This window comes from Camelina sativa, chromosome 11 (assembly GCF_030686135.1).
Source record: "Camelina sativa cultivar CO46 ecotype springtype chromosome 11, ASM3068613v1".
Classification (NCBI taxonomy): domain Eukaryota; kingdom Viridiplantae; phylum Streptophyta; class Magnoliopsida; order Brassicales; family Brassicaceae; genus Camelina; species Camelina sativa.
This window is the reverse complement of record NC_141890.1, coordinates 9555903-9572876: the sequence shown is the minus strand read 5'-3', so window position 1 is coordinate 9572876 and position 16974 is coordinate 9555903. Positions and strand designations below refer to the sequence as shown.

Sequence of the window (16974 nt, the reverse complement as noted above, 5' to 3'; positions counted from 1 at the left end):
TAATAAATAGAAAAATCATTAATAGATCAAATTAAATTAAATCTATAAAAGTAAATAGAATATATTCGAATCTAAATTAATTTATTTGAAAAGAAAAATATTATTAAAAAATTAACAGATTTTAAAAATCTAATCGAATAAAATCTACAACTACAAATTTTATCAACATTTTTTACCAGCACAGATTAGATTTTTTATTAAAAATCTAATCGAATAAAATTTATATCCATTTAACAGTTTAAATTTTAAAAATTAATAAATAATAAAATTAATTATTACAAATTTTCATCAAAAAAATTTAGCATGCAAGTTTTCGCAGATTAATATCTAGTTAAGACACCACATGATTAATATAAAAAGGAAAAATAAATATAGACACCACGTGGTTAATAAAAAAGGAAAAAGAAAACAAGAAATAAAGACACCTGTTATAAACATAGAAATTAAGGAAATAGTAACAAGCAACAACGCATTATTTTTAGGCCCGCATTGATAATGGGGAAACAGTAACAAGTAACAACGCATTACAATAATTATCAAAATAATTAGTATAATACTAGTAATAAAAATATATGGCCCTGTTTCGATGTCGCGACATGCATCGCTGCTTTAGATCCTTCGAGAGATGATGTGTTGCTGAGTCATTACAAAATTAAAAATTTAATGGTATGTTCTGAATGTATCCGGACTAAACGAACCTAGCCAGGAAAGGAGGCTCTCTACATAATTTAGCTATTTACTAATACTGGTGATATGGGCTCCTAATGCCGTATGCCCCACAATGTATCATATTTAATTCCACTCTACGTTACAAATTATATGTTTTTATTAGAGGCCAACTAAATGTAATAGCTTTGGCAGAACTATATGAGGATCAATCAATGTTTTTTGATATCGTCTACGATTACATTATATTACATAAATTTGATATAATCCTATTCATAATGATTTTCAACTAGCTGCAACATACACATTTATAATAAATAGCTCCGTAACATTCAAAATCACGATGAACAGATATTCATATACAATATGCTCCACGGTGGAAAATTCGGATCTCCTTGTAATATAATACATAGAAACAATAAACTGAGGACTATGCCTGCAAAACTTAACTTCGTAGAAGTTTTACATCATAACTTGTAAGAAAATGCATTATTTGGGATTCGAATCCCAAATCGGACATAAAACTTTTAATACACTTGATCAACCATTTGATTTAAGAAACTTCTAAATAAATTAAATTAAATCATAACAATGTTTATTTAACAAGAATCACAACAATATTTTTATTCCGTGAATTACAATAATATTTTATTCCATCGAAATTACCATTGTCCCCTCACACACACACACACCAAAGAAAAGTTTTATTTTTCAAATGACATGAGAATTTATTTATATAATCAGTTAACGACTCCAGTTGAGCTTTTGAACGTTCTTTCATCGTAATTCTGGTTATATATAGTTCATTTTCTAGTACTGCAGTCCCCGGAACACATGATCTATGTTTTGTCCCCATTCTCCATTGTACAATTCCAAGAGCTTCTCTGCAGGCGTAACCCCTGTAGGTTTTCACAAAAAAATTAGCTTATTTTCAGTAAACTGAGACAAAGTATTAACTGTTCTTTCAAGAAAATTAGCAAATTTGCAGTTGCCCGAGAAACAAAAAAATTTACCTGTTCTAACCACCTCGGCGACAGCGTCCAAGTAACCCGTTTCATTGTACCCTCTACGCTCCAAACCATCCTAACAACAACAAAATAACTTCATAACAAAGTAAGTATATATTACACTAATTAACATTAAAACCCAAATAAAAAAGGTATATATTACACATTATAAGGAGAAACCAGACACACATATATATACCTTTGCTAGCTTTAGGACATCTTCTGCGACATGTTTCAAAGGCTTATCTCTAAACATTGTCTTTAGGCCAGTGATTGGAACCTATAGAAACCGGATGAGAATTGGTATTAAACGATAAAATTTCGTTAAATTGGACAAAAAAATAAAGTATTTGCTCTCTTGAAAGTTTACTTGTGTCCTAAGCATCTCTAATTCTTCAAGAGTCCAATCATCTATCATATTGAGAGTAGTTTGGAGAGAATCTTCATCGTATAGCAAACCCACCTGAGATTCAAATACAATCCAAATTAAACCCACGAAACAAGAATGTTTATATATTTGTTAAAAGATAATGTAATTACCCAAAAAGCTGGTAGGGCATATAACATCCCCAATGGACCTCCATCAGCACCTCTCATCTCCAAGTATCTCTTTAACCGGACCTATTAGTGTTATTACAAAACATAATCATAAAAAATGACTCTGGACGTAATAAGAAACAAGGAAGTTGAATGGTGCTGTTGAAACAAAGTAATCAACCTCTGGCCATATTGTTCCTATATGAGTTTCCCAGTCGTCAATGGTAGGTTGTTCATTAGAGAGATGAGAATTTTTCCCGGACAAGAATTCCTAGAAAAAGTCAAGAAGTATGTTCAGATAATAATCTCACTCAAGAAGATCACAAAGGGTTATAACTTTATGATTTTTTCGTAGGAAGAAGGTGTATAGTAGTATACCCGAAATGTCATTCCTCCACTGTTGAGATAGATTTTGTTTCGAATTAAGAACAACATTGGAAGATCGAGTGCGTATTCGACATACCGCTCAAACCTATATATTAACACAATGAAGATTAACCATACGTTTTAGGGGAAAGTTCAATCACAGTTTTAGAAAGAACAATAACAATTCTATATATACTCACCCGAATGAGTCATCGAAAACAAAAGGTAGCATCCCTGTGCGGCTCTTATCGGAATCTATATATATGTGACTGTCAAAGCATGTCAATAGATGAGAAACTTATATCTAAGAAAATGAACACGAGCGAGAGAGACACAGAAAGTGGAATTTGATTTTACTAAGATACATACGAGTAACGTAGAAACCAACCTCCTCACGCTTAAAAACCCATTTGGTTTTCCATTACTAAAAGGGGAATTTGCGAACATAGCAGTCACGACCTGTTTGATTAGAAATATAACCAAAAAAAGTAAGCAAAATGCAAAATATTTGTATGAGTCCAAAAGCCACTAGCATCAAGCATCTCACAGGTTGCAAAGCTAGACTAGCCCGAAACTTCCTGATCATATCGGCTTCTGAGCTATAGTCTAGATTGACCTGAACCGTACACGTTCTGAAAAACACGTCAGGTCCTGATAAGCTAGATCTGGCTAAGTGGTCTGCTACAAAGTAAAACCTTTGCTGCTCATAAAAATAAAAAAAAATACTTGCGCATTAAATAAAAAAACACAATTGCTAGTGTGCGGTACATTAAATAATATGAGAACTACTTATATATGTTTGTAAAGGAAGGAACCTTGGGCACAACGGGTATATCCTCGAGACTACATTTGGGTTCATAGCCAAGTCCTAAGAAACCAATTTCCATTTCTTCAGCAACATTTTTCACCTGGTGAAGATGTGAATTGAGCTCATCACAGATTTGGTGTAAAGTCTCTAGAGGTGCTCCACTTAGCTCTAGTTGGCCTCCATATTCTAGTGATATGCTTTTTATTCCCTGAAATGTAATAATCAATGCCAAACAAAATAGCATATGAAATTTGTTATCAGTTTTTCGTGTTTTAAAAAGAAGAGATCAAGAAAGTAGTTACCTGTTTCAGACCAATGATTCTTTCATTCTCCATCACCTTATCCCAATCATATCTCTCAGCTATACCATTAAGGAGTGCAGTTATTTGTTCAAATTCTATAGGGCGCAAGGTCTTAATCTCGAAACCGAATTTCTCGTGTTCTGTACCTATTCTGAATAACCAATATTCCAAAAGATACAATAATTAAATTCGATAAAGCAAGAGAAGAGATGATGATCATCATAATCGTACCTCCACATTTCCTTTGGTTTGCAACCAGAAGCAAAATAGGCAATCAGATCTTCTTTGGTCAGTGGCTTGGTCGCCACTACACAAGATGCAGTTGCAGTGTCCATATTTCCCTTGTTGAGAAGCTACCATAAGTTAAAGTACCCAAGTTTATCACATAAGAAGAGTAAGAGCCATTAATTGTTTAATTTATTCAAATGAAGTAGAATCAAACCAAAGGAAATACAAAATATATATAATTCATACAGTAGCTATATTATATAACTTCAAATATAATAACTACAAGTCTACAACAAGACAAGTTACCAATTAAGAGACGAAGAAATGTATATCTGGAAATTTTGAGATGATGTCATGATAATTTTGGAGATAAAATAGCAACGGATATATTTCTAAATTAAATATTAAATATATATACAGTAAAACCTCTATAATTAATAATTTTGGGACCATGAAAATCTTAATAAAATCTATTAATTTATAGAGGTTTTAATTTCTTGATTATTTCTATAGACTTTCCTAATTTGGTAAAAATTTCAAAAAATAAAAATAAAAATAATAATAAGATTTAATTGCTATAACTAATATTTTTATTTAATCAATTACAAATAAAATAACAATTTATCATATATTTTGATATAATAAAAATATTAGAAATAACTCTAATAAAAAAATGTGTATATCTTTTGATAATTTTATATAATTAGTTATTTATATTATTAATGGGACCATACATTTATAAAATATTTTAAAAATAATTATTATTTTATTATATTATCGAATTGTGTTCAAAATTATATTGATTCAACTTGAGACCAGAAATATTTATTAATTTATAGAAATTATTAATTTACCGAGTATTAATTTATAGAAGTTTTACTATATCCAACATATATTTTGAAATGTAAAAGAAAAAATCCTAGATCCTTTCACAAAAATAAAATAAAAAGAAAAACATCCTTTAGAAAATCTGTATTATTGTGACAACAACGTAAATGGTTAGGAAAAGTATTCCTCCAAAATTAAGTTGAGATGATGTAAAAGAAAGAAAAAAATGGAAATGATGTAGCGACAGAAGATATAAGAAGACGAAAAGAATCACCTGAAATTGTCAAATTTAGGGCTGAATAAGAGGATGAAGCTTGGTGGTGGTTCTGTAAGTACCTCTATGCACATATATATGTATATGCTTGTGTTCAAATAATGTTGATAATCTTTCTGACGATTTTGCCCACAAATTGTTAATTAAGACACCACGTGGTTACTAAAAAAGGAAAAAATAAATAAAGACATCATTATTATTAATTGGCCCCCGTTGACATTAAATTTATCTCCACGTTGTAATAGGAGTAACAAGCAACAACAACACATTAGATAGTTATCAAACTAATAATAATACAAATTGGTTTGGTCCGATGTCGTATTTTAGTATTTTACCGACACTTGCATCGCTGCTTTAGATTTTTCGAGAGATGATCTGTTGATGTGTCACTAAAATTTAAAAATTTCGGGTTACTTTAAAGGTTTCTGGACCAAACCAATTCTTTTAAAGTAACAACCTTCTTAGTATAATTCCAGTTGATCAAAAAAAAAAGACCAAACTAGACTTTCTAGTTCCTACATATTTTACTAATATTGGTGGAATTGGCTCCAAATGTCATGTGGCCGACAACTGAGCTATGTAATGTAACATATATATATTTGTAATTATCAAGGAGTTTCTGACCCTAGACGGCTAGACCCGTATATCCTTTTACACCAAGGATCACAATATTTTATATGTATCATATTTAACTCTACGTTACAAATTTTATGTTTTTTTTAGAATCAAATAAAATTTAATAGCTTTGGCGGATCTGGATTAGGATTTCAAAGTTCAAACAGAGAAAAATATTTATAACTTTTTTTTTGTTGTTGATATCGTCTATTATATTAGATTACATATATTTGATATAAACTTATTAATAATAATTTTTAACTACATGCAACATTTACATTATACTCCGGCGGTCCAACCATTTCAAATATAGATATTTTAACCAAAAAAACATAAAAATAAATATTTATTTTTAAAAAGTTTAACTAATTAATAAACAAAATCGTATGAAATAAATAATAAAAATATTAAATTAATCTAAAAATTACTTAGAAAATTAAAAATATCTTATATTATAAAATTAAAAAATCTCTGCATCCTCTGCCAATATTGGAGGACAGGGGAACTTTTCTTCGGTGTCAGATTGATGGTTTATGGAAAGGTTCAGACTTTCTTCAGGGTCTGGGTTGGTGGTGTTGTAATGGTGAAGATTCAACGTTTCTTTTGGGCGCACAGAGTCATAGACGCGGTCTTACATCCTTACACGCAGAGTTACAAACTATGATATGGGCTATGGAGTCTTTGTTGGCGGTTGGAGTTGACTGTCAGACCTTTGAGACATACTGTGCAGAATTAGTGGCGATGGTACAGACGCTTGATGATTGACCTGCTTTTTCGAATCTCTTGAAAGAGTTATTTTTGCTCAAATCATCTTTTCCTTCCTTCACTCTGACCCGGATCACACGAGAGCTCAATGTAAGGGTGAATTGTCTTGTCCGTTCTTCAAGATCTTTAATTTCTGAAACTTCATTTGTAAACTTTTATCCTCGTGTTTGGACAACCAATTTTGGAGTTATTTTTTAATTTAATTAATATTAGGTTGAAAAAAAAATTAAAAAATTAAAAAATCTCTAAAATATCCTACGACATAATACGGAGAAAGCAATAAATAGCCTCAATGAACAATTTTTATATGACCAGATATTTTTGTAACATTAAGAATTTAAGATCCACGACAAACAGTTTTTCATGTACGACATGTTCCACGATGAAGACGCTCTCCTTGCAATATATATATACGGAGATCATGAGGGACAGCTATGTAAGCAATAGTCAACTTCGTGTAAGTTTTGGACCATAATTTGTAAGTAACTTGATCAACTATATGGTTAAGGGAACTTTTAAATAAATTGATTAAAGTACAACAATGTTTCTTTACCAACAATCACAAGATTCACAATAATATTTTTCCATGAATTACAACAATATTTTATTCCACCGAAATTACCATTTCCCCGGCCTCACCCACCAACGAAAAGTTTATTTTTCAAATGACATGAGAGTTTATTTATATTATTAAATAATTAATTAACTATCGACTCCAATTGAGCTTTTGAACGTCCTTTCATCGCTATTGTGGTCATAGTTCATTTTCTAGTACTGCAGTCCCCGGAACACATGATCTATGTTTTTTCCCCAATCTCCATTGTACAACTCCAAGAGCTTCTCTGCAGGCGTAACCCCTGTTTTAACAATATAATTAGCTTATTTTCAGTTAATTAAGACAAAGTATTAACTGTTCTTTCAAGAAAATTAGCTTAATTTCAGTTGACCAAGAAACACAAAAAAAAAATACCTGTTCTAACCACCGCGGCTACAGCGTTCAAGAAACCGGTTTCATTGTACCCTCTACGGTCCAAACCATCCTGAACAATGACAAAATAACTTTAATAAGTAATTATAACACATTATAAGGAGAAACCAGGCACACATCATATACCTTTGCTAGCTTTAGGATATCTTCTGCGACATGTTTCAAAGGCATATCTCTAAACATTGTCTTTAGGCCAGTGATTGGAACCTAGAGAAAGCCGATGAAAATTGGTATCAAATTTAACGATTATATTTCGTTAAGTTGGACAAAATATATCGAGTATTTTGCTCTCTCTTTTAAGTTTAATTACTTGTCTCCTAAGCATCTCTATTTCTTCAGGAGTCCAATCATCTATCATATTGAGAGTAGTTTGGAGAGAGTCTTCATCGTATAGCAAACCCACCTGAGATGCAAGTACAATCCAAAGTAACCCACTAAACAAGAAAATGTTTATATATTTGTAAAAAGAATGTAAATATGTCGTTACCCAAAAAGCTGGTAGGGCACATAACATCCCCAGGGGACCTCCATCAGCACCTCTCATCTCCAAGTATTTCTTTAACCGGACCTATTAATGTTATTAAAAAACATAATCATAAGAAAAATGACTGTGAACGCAATAAGAAACAAGGAATTTGAATTGTGTTGTTGAGAGAAAGTAATCAACATCTGGCCATATTGTTCCTATATGAGTTTCCCAGTCGTCAATGGTAGGTTGTTCATTAGAGAGATGAGAAATTTTCCCGGACAAGAAATCCTGGAAAAACTCAATAAGTATGGTCAGATCATAACCAGACTCAAGAAGATGTCATGTCAAAGGGTTAAACTATATGATTTTTCTTATACCCGAAATGTCATTCCTCCACAGTTGAGATAGATTTTGTTTCGAATTAAGAACAACATTGGAAGATCAAGTGCGTATTCGACATACCGCTCAAACCTATATATTAACACAATGAAGATTAACCATACGTTTTAGGAAAAAGTTCAATCACAGTTTTAGATAAAAACAGTTCTATACTCACCCGAATGAGTCATCGAAAACAAAAGGTAGCATCCCTGTGCGGTTTTTAACGGAATCTATATATGTGTGACTGTCAAATTAAAGCATGTCAATAGATGAGAAACTTATAGCTAAGAAAATGAACGCGAGCGAGAGAGGCACATTGAGTAGAATTTGCTTTTACTAAGATACTAACGAGTAACGTAGAAACCAACCTCCTCACGCTTAAAAACCCATTTGGTTTTCCATTACTAAAAGGGGAATTTGCGAACATGGCAGTCACGACCTGTTTGATTAGAAATATAACCCAAAAAAGTAAGAAAAATGTTTGTTTGAGTCCAAAAAATACTAGCATTAAAAGATCTAGAATCAAGCATCTCACATGTTGCAAAGCTAGACTAGCCCGGAACTTCCTGATCATATCGGTTTCTGAGCTATAGTCTAAATTGACCTGAACAGTACACGTTCTCAAAAACACGTCAGGTCCTGATAAGCTAGCTCTGGCTAAGTGGTCGTTTACAAAGTCAAACCTTTTCTGCTCATTAAAAAATACTTGGCGCGTTAAATTAAAAGAAAATTGCTTGTAAGCTACGTTAAATAATATGAGAACTTATATGCTTGTGAAAGAAGGAACCTTGGGCACAAGAGTTACATCCTCGAGACTAGATTTGGGTTCATAGCCAATTCCTAAGAAACCAATGTCCAATTCTTCAGCAACATTTTTCACCTGGTGTAGATGTGAATGGAGCTCATCACAAGTTTGGTGCAAAGTCTCTAGAGGTGCTCCACTTAGCTCTAGTTGGCCTCCTGGTTCTAGTGATATGCTTTTCGTTCCCTGAAATGTAATAATAATAAAACATATTTTTTTTATCAGTATTTAGTATTTTAAAAAGAAGAGATCAAGAGGGTAGTTACCTGTGTCAGACCAATGGTTCTTTCATTCTCCATCACCTTATCCCAATCATATCTCTCAGCTATACCATTAAGCAGTGCAGTTATTTGTTCAAATTTTATAGGGCGCAAGGTCTTGACCTCGAAACCAATTTTCTCGTGTTCTGTACCTATTCTGAATACCCAATATTCCAAGAGAGGCAATTAATTTAGTTTGTTAAAGTAAAGAGAGGAGATGATATATGATCATACTCGTACCTCCACATTTCCTTTGGTTTGCAACCAGAAGCAAAATAGGCAATTAGATCTTCTTTGGTCAGTGGCTTGGTCGTGACGACAGAAGATGCGGTTGCGGTGACCATATTCACTTGATCGCCTGCAACAATCTTGCTTATTTTAGGAGCAAGAGATTACTTGGGTGGTCATGGTGAAAGCTAGCATTAAGTTAAAGCACCGGAGTTTATCACAGCGATAACCCAAGAAGAAGAGTGTAAGAGCGCCGTGGTTTAGTTCAAATGAATTAAGTCAAACCCATAAGGAATACCGAAAGTATTATATATTAAAAAATCATACATTATATTTTTCATATAACTACAGGTCTACAACAAGACAAGCTACCAATTAAGAGACGAAATTTTGCTAACTAGATATATATTTTGGGAGATTTTGAGATAATGAGAATTTTGGAGATACATAAAAATCTTTCAAACTGCATGCAAAATAGTTGATACAAAACCTGTCTCATATTAGATAAGTGTTTTTTTTTTAATATAAGAAGTAGCAGCGGATTTCTATATTATATATTGCATTTATTTTGAAATGAAAAAGAAAAAAAACATCAATTAGAAAATCTGTATGACTGTATTATTGTGACAACAACAAAAAAAATGATTAGGAAAACTATTCCTCTAAAATTGAGTGGAGATGATATGTAGCGACAAGAACAAGAAAACTTATATAAATGAAGAGTTAAGAAGACGAAGAAGAGTCACCTGAACAGCTGAACTGAAGTTGTCTAAATTAAGGGATGAAGAAGAGGAGGGGCTAGAGAGCACAAAGGCATGCAGGGTTAGTAGTAACTATTGGTGGTTTTGTAGTACCTCTGTGCACATAATACAGGCCTGCACATGCCACATAGTAATACAGACCTGTATGTATATATATTGCTCTGTCGAGATAATGTTTTTTTTTTTTTTTTTTTTTTGAAAAAATGTCGAGATAATGTTGATAACCTTTCTGATGATTTTGCCCACATATCGTTACCCTAAGACTTTCCACACCGCTTGATACAAAAATAAAATAAAATGAGAGACACTATTATTGTTATTGACTGGCCCACGTTGGCATTAATTTTAGAGTAATGGAATGCAGTAACATGTCAGAAATAAATTAAATATTATACAAAACATATTTAAATAAATTATACTTATGGATTCACTCGTGTATGCGGAAACTCCATTCCAATTTCACACGGACATGCAAACATTGACGTGACGTAAGTGGACTGAAGTAAGTGAACTGAGGTGAGTGAATGAGGCTAGTAATGTGGGTACATTCATTAGGCCCTCTCCATTGGGATGACAAGACAAAAGGACGACAAAAAATTGATTGGCAAATTGTTTTTTTTTAGTGTTTATGAACGTTATCACATTAACACCACTACATTTGATATGAGACTGTTCATAAACACTAAAACAAAAAATATTTTGTTTGAGATTTTTATTTAGTAATATAAGTAAATTATTTTTTATTAACCATAGAAGTTGAGATGGTAGGTGATAAATATGTCTCATTTCAAAAATTACAAGGAAATCAAAGATCAAAAAGCTTATATTAAACACAAATTGAAGATTTATTGGAAAAATAATTTAATTAGTATGATGTAATTTTTCTCAGCTATTATTAGTTTATGTAATTTTTTTTTTCGGGTTGGCACGATAATAATTTTCTATTAAAAATTTTCTAACTGTTCAGTTATATAAGTACTTAATGTTTACTAGATTATTAAAAGCTACAAAAAATCTTAATTTAATGTGAAAAAAAAGAGACAACGAAACACTAAATTTAATGTGATTTGTAACGCAAATTTGGTGCTGTCGTTCGAGCAATTATTTGCTACTAGGAATTAATTATTGCTTCTCACTCTCGTAGGGTCTACTTATTATCTGTCGGTACCTTCGTGTCAGTCACTATCTTCGAGATTATCCCCATTGCAATCAATCACGTTTGATGTACGCCGAGTCTGGTAGATTCAACATCACTAAATTTCAAAGCCACATTCCTAACACGTAAGTATTGCAAGGAAGAACTCGCACATGTGAACAAATTTGTGACAAGATAAAACGGGTCATTTTTATTCAAAGATGCCAACACACTTCCAAAACGATTTCCAAAACCGAAATCGTTGAGTCATAACTTTCTTTCAAGGCTTCGAAATTTCTAAAACAAACAAAATCAGTTATAAAATCCGACTTTACAACCAAAGAAGAACCTTATTCCTGAGACATGAGTTCTTCAGATACCATGATAAACACACACACAAAGGCTTTTTAAGACACCTTTTTGTTCACGTCCCATTCTTAGTACAGCAGTTCTTCAAACACGGGATCTACGCTTTGCCCCCACTCTCCATTGTACATCTCCAAGAGCTTCTCCGCTGGCGTCACTCCTGCCAATATCGAAACCATATTTTCATCAACATGTTAACAAACAAAATGTCAATGCGCGATTCAATTATACATTGGGAAACTTCATTTACCTGTTCTGACCACTTCAGTGACTGCGTTCAAGAAACCAGCTTCCTTGTAGCCTCTGCGCTCTAAACCATCCTGAGGGAGAAGAAAAGAAAGGAAGAAGCCCAATATATTTATAGTCAGGAACTGGACCAGACAGGGTAGAAAGCTGGCTAGAAGTTTCTTAAGACAGTGCACAAGAACACACCTTTGCGTGTTTCAGGACATCTTCAGCAACATGCTTTAACAAACCATCTCTAAATGGCGTCTTTAAGCCAGTTACTGGAACCTGTTGGAAATCAAGTATTGGTGTAAACAGGTTGTTTAAGTATGGAATCAGAAAATGTATATGTAGTGTGTCTCCTAGTTACTTTGTTTCTCAGCATCTCTCTTTCTGCTGGAGTCCAGTCAGCTGTCAGATCAAGAATAGCTTGGAGACTACCCTCATCATATAATAAACCCACCTGAAATTTGCGGACAAATCAAAACAACAGTCAATATTTCTTTAAAAGAAACGACTTCATGTAGCAAGCAATATATATATAGGAATAGGTGTTAATTACCCAGAAAGCTGGTAAGGCACACAGCCTCCTCCAGGGACCTCCATCAGCTCCTCTCATCTCCAAGTATCTCTTCAACCGAACCTATTAATGATGGAACGTTGTCAGACTTCAACATCAAAAAGGGAACGTAGTCAGGGTAATTAATGGACTCTTGAGGCAGATGATAAACCTCTGGGAATATTGTTGTCAGGTGATTTTCCCAATCATTGTATGAAGGCAGTTCACCAGGGAGACAGGGAAGTTTTCCTGCCAAGAATTGCTGCAGCATGAAGAAAATGATGAGATTATTAATGGCTCAAGGAGATCCCATGGATTGCATTTTGTCATTTCCTTGCCTTGAAAGAGTTTATAGAATCTAACAGAAATAAAAAAGGTAAATTTCTACCCGAAATGTCATTCCAGTACAGTCCACGTATTTCTTGTTTCGGTAGGCAAAGTACATAGGGACATCGAGTGCGTAATCAACATACTGCTCAAACCTATAACAGTGAGAGTAGTACAATTAAGTTTAGCCACACTGTTGCATGAGAAAGATAAAGATCCGAAGCATCTTTATGTCTTGAACACATACATACGTAAGAATAGCACATATCAATTTTTGAATAACTCATCAAGAATGCTGAAGACAAGCTTCTCAAACCAACTAAACGATGTGATGTAATTGTCGTTCATGGAAAAAACAATTTCATACTCACCCGAAAGAGTCATCAAAAACAAAGGGTAGCATTCCTGTGCGGTCCTTGTCCGTGTCCGTCCATATTTGGCTGTCAAAAGGACCAGAGTTACAACTTGGGAGGAAAAAATAATAAATATATTGGGGATAATAACAACTGGATCTTGATACCTTCTCATGCTAAGAAATCCGTTTGGCTTTCCTTCTGTAAAAGGGGAATTTGCAAATAGAGCCGTTGCTATCTGTTGAATTTGGATAATATTCAGGCAATGGTCAGTCATACTGGTTAATAAAAAGTGGTTATGCCAGAAAGAGCTCGAGCTTCTCACAGGTTGCATTGCAAGACCAGCACGAAACTTCCTGATCATATCAGCTTCTGAGCTAAAATCCAGATTAACCTGTCAAGATTGCATGTAATTCAGTTTCTATAAGTTTTAACATAAAATTAATGAGAGCTGAAAGTTTAATTTAAGGAAATTATGAAGAGGCACTAAGTCAAAAATATTCATCTAACCTGAACAGTACAGGTTCGGAGCATCATATCAAGTCCAAGGGTGCCAACTTTCGGCATGTAGTTTCTCATAATGTCGTATCTTCCCTGCACAGAACATATTATGTCAAATCTTACTATCAGACTTGCCATAGTAAAATATTAAAAAGAACCATGTAATCTTGTCTGAAGATGAAACAAAATGTATGAACTTTCTTCAATCTTAAGAATAGAGAAAGGCTCGTACCTTTGGCATGATGGGTATATCCTCTCGACGCCATTTAGGCTGGAAGCCGATTCCTAAGAAACCAATTCCCATTTCCTCAGCAACAGCTTTTACCTGTTGACATCCATAGAGAGTTGGTTATATGTCACGTTTTAGGGTAAGAGTATTGGCAATAATTAGTATCAATTAGTATACCTGATAAAGATGTGAATTGACTTCAGCACAAGTTTGGTGCAAAGTCTCAAGAGGTGCACCACTAAGCTCGAATTGACCACCAGGTTCCAGTGAAATGCTTTGCTTTCCCTGATCAACAAAAATGGCAGAAAAAATTATCTACAGCAAACCAAAAAGGGAAAAAGTGACCTTATAATATATAGCATCATTGTGTCGTATATCAAGCTAACATGTTCTACAGAGTGGAAATGTATTTAAATAATAAAACGGCTCAAAAGATGAAACACAGGGGAATGTTGACCTGCTTGAGACCAATGATCTTGTCCTCTTCCATTACTTTTTCCCATTCAAATCTTTCAGCGATACCATTGAGCAGCTCGGCTATTTGATCATACTTCATAGGGCGCAAAGTATTGACCTCAAAACCAAACTTCTCATGTTCTGTACCTATTCTGCAAACACAGAATGTTAAGTTAGTTAGCACAAAAGGGACATTTCTCCAATAGAAAAAAGAAAAAAAAAAAATCTGGATGTGTTTAAAACAATACCAATGCCACAGAAGAGCACAAACTAAGAGCTATGTCACAATTATTAACACTAGGTAAGTGACACTCTAACAGAACGTAAAAGGATACAACTATACCTATATTTGTCCTTTGTTTTGCAACCAGAGGCAAGATAAGCAATGAGATCCTCTCTAGTCAGCGGCTCAGTTGCAACTACAGCCTCTTCTGTTGGAGGGCTAGCCGCAACAATCAATTGATGCCCTCTCTTGCTCCTCTTAACAGAACGATCTGAACGGAGCAGCATTGATTTGGTAGTAGCTAGACTCCTAGTCCCAGAATAGGATCCAAAAAACCCTTCCTTCATCCTCAACACATCCAAATTTCTCACACCACCACCATAAACTGCTTTAGCTCCATTCTTTGAGCATACAGGTCCAGATGGCACAGTGTATGATCCTCCTCCTTGAGACAAGAGCGCCATGGTTCCCCCTGCAACAATCAGTAACTCATCATAAAGCCACAAGATATCCGCATTTTTCCCAGTTCCAATAAAATATGAATGGCATCAGCAGCTTCCCCACTCAATCAAACTATGAAACGAGTATAGATCACCCAAGAACACTCCATGAATCATATATATATATATAGATCACCAAATCAAAAAAAAAAAAAAAAAAAAAAAAATCAGCAAAATTCGACTCAAAACCAAACAAGAATCAAAACTAAAATCATGCAAATAAAGTAAAATCTGAAAATCATGGGGACAAATCAATCACGAACCAAGAAAATTTTGGAAAAAAAAAAAATCCAGAAATCTAGAAAGCGAAGAACAAGATAAAGCATATGAAGAAGAATCATACCTGAAATCGTCGGCGAGTGAGAGAGCGTAGAAATAGAGAAGAGAAGAGAGCTAAGGAAATAAGAAAGCTTTTTTTTTTTCTCAGCGAATACGCATCGGCGTTTCCATTTTAAAGAAATGAGAAGACGAAGGAGATTGATGATGATGATGACGATGAAATGAAACACGAGCCGATCAGTGGAGCTGAGCTGAGCTGTCTTTTAATAATCATTGAACAAAATGATTCTTTCCTAATTTTGCCTCTTACTTTTCTAATATTCACAAATTTTACCCATTAGTTTTATAAAATTCTATTATTATAATACTAAACGAGGTTCTAACTTTATAGTATTTTCTATTCTTTAAATACTATACTATACTTTATTAACCTCCTCGCATCTCTTTTAATTAGTTAGCAGATAAATTTAAGAGTTAATTATGGGATAAACATTTATTTTAAAAAGTATTATTTAATTAAGACTTTTTGTTCATGATTACATTACAGATTTAGGTATTTACTTTCATATTAAAAAGACAATTGTATCTTTAATTCTTTTTCTCAATTTAGCGAACAATGTTAGTGTGATGATGATGAAATTTGGTGGAGAGTGGTGGCGATGATGAAAACCGGTGACGGAGGTGGTGATTACGATGATGAGATTTGGTGAACGGAGAAGGTGGTGGTGATGATGAAATCCGGTGAAAGTGATGCTGGTAAAGATGATGAGATCCGGTGAACGAGATGGTGGTGGCGAGGATGAGATCCGGTGGTTGTGGTGGTGGTGGAGGAGAAGTTTTGCGTTTTGGTCGGAAAAGGGAATATTAGAAATTTTAATTTGATGATTATTTGTGATTGAATTCCTTTAGGGTTTAGATTCTTTCATCCAAACAGAGATATATTGAATCCATTGAAGTCATGGTTGTCAATTGAGAAGAAGCGTGGGTTTTTATCAGCAAAAGGGGAGGAAGAAGAAGGTTAAACTGTATTTTTGGTTTATCTAAAAATGTCTAAAATCGATGGCATGGAAAAAAATACCCAATTTCAAAGTTTTAGAAGAATAAAAGCCTATTTAGACAATAACCCCTAAATTTAATGAAAAAGTGTGTCACTAACCAGAATGGACTCGAAATTTATTTAATCCGGCACCTATAACCATAGTAGATGGGAAATAATATTAAACAGTATCATGTCGACATAATATCTTTGGTGTGATGAACAAAAAATTGGCCTCATATGTATATTTGCTACTTCTTGTAGTAGGTGGAATCAAATAGTACTACTTTTTATATTCAGCAAATTAAATGAATGAAATAAATATTAAAATAAAAAAAACACGTGAATATATATGGGTAGATAATGAATCACTCTCAAAAGTTCTAGTAATATCTAGATACGGGATTGGATTTGAAGATATCCTACTTGTAATAATAGAAGGGTTTGCCTTTTTGTGTATATTGTTGATGAAATGAGCATTCTATTAATTTTTAGAAATA

At 33.5% G+C, this 16974-nt stretch overlaps 3 protein-coding genes across 6 annotated transcripts; all 3 read right to left on the bottom strand.

Moving 5' to 3' along the window:
* Positions 1 to 1213: 1213 nt before the first annotated feature.
* On the bottom strand, positions 1214 to 5072 carry LOC147933802 (glutamate--cysteine ligase, chloroplastic-like). The gene is made up of 14 exons (XM_019232753.2): positions 5017 to 5072; positions 3918 to 4039; positions 3687 to 3837; positions 3392 to 3592; positions 3124 to 3276; positions 2965 to 3035; positions 2777 to 2845; positions 2589 to 2682; positions 2392 to 2481; positions 2214 to 2294; positions 2044 to 2136; positions 1873 to 1953; positions 1680 to 1749; positions 1214 to 1565 (listed from the first exon to the last, which is right to left on the bottom strand). The coding sequence occupies exons 2-14, from the start codon at positions 4019 to 4021 to the stop codon at positions 1477 to 1479; spliced, it is 1347 nt and encodes a 448-aa protein (XP_019088298.1). The 5' UTR covers positions 4022 to 4039; positions 5017 to 5072; the 3' UTR covers positions 1214 to 1476.
* A 1824-nt stretch (positions 5073 to 6896) lies between these two features.
* LOC104722720 (glutamate--cysteine ligase, chloroplastic) lies at positions 6897 to 10516 on the bottom strand. 4 transcript variants are annotated; one of them, XM_010440929.3, is made up of 14 exons: positions 10271 to 10516; positions 9537 to 9654; positions 9303 to 9453; positions 9022 to 9222; positions 8770 to 8922; positions 8603 to 8673; positions 8410 to 8478; positions 8231 to 8324; positions 8052 to 8141; positions 7872 to 7952; positions 7695 to 7787; positions 7511 to 7591; positions 7367 to 7436; positions 6897 to 7253 (listed from the first exon to the last, which is right to left on the bottom strand). In XM_010440929.3, exons 2-14 carry the CDS (start codon positions 9638 to 9640, stop codon positions 7165 to 7167), a joined length of 1347 nt encoding a protein of 448 aa, XP_010439231.1. In that variant the 5' UTR covers positions 9641 to 9654; positions 10271 to 10516; the 3' UTR covers positions 6897 to 7164. The 4 variants fall into 4 exon arrangements, with proteins under 4 accessions (XP_010439231.1, XP_010439232.1, XP_087332049.1 ...); XM_010440930.3 differs by having other exon boundaries at positions 9537 to 9712; positions 10271 to 10507; XM_087475923.1 differs by having other exon boundaries at positions 9537 to 9668; positions 10271 to 10422.
* A 1088-nt stretch (positions 10517 to 11604) lies between these two features.
* LOC104722718 (glutamate--cysteine ligase, chloroplastic) lies at positions 11605 to 16722 on the bottom strand. The gene is made up of 16 exons (XM_010440926.2): positions 15503 to 16722; positions 14780 to 15131; positions 14438 to 14588; positions 14158 to 14265; positions 13984 to 14076; positions 13761 to 13844; positions 13576 to 13644; positions 13418 to 13488; positions 13269 to 13337; positions 12959 to 13052; positions 12743 to 12832; positions 12574 to 12654; positions 12382 to 12474; positions 12219 to 12299; positions 12037 to 12106; positions 11605 to 11946 (listed from the first exon to the last, which is right to left on the bottom strand). The coding sequence occupies exons 2-16, from the start codon at positions 15121 to 15123 to the stop codon at positions 11858 to 11860; spliced, it is 1587 nt and encodes a 528-aa protein (XP_010439228.1). The 5' UTR covers positions 15124 to 15131; positions 15503 to 16722; the 3' UTR covers positions 11605 to 11857.
* Between the last annotated feature and the right edge of the window lie 252 nt (positions 16723 to 16974).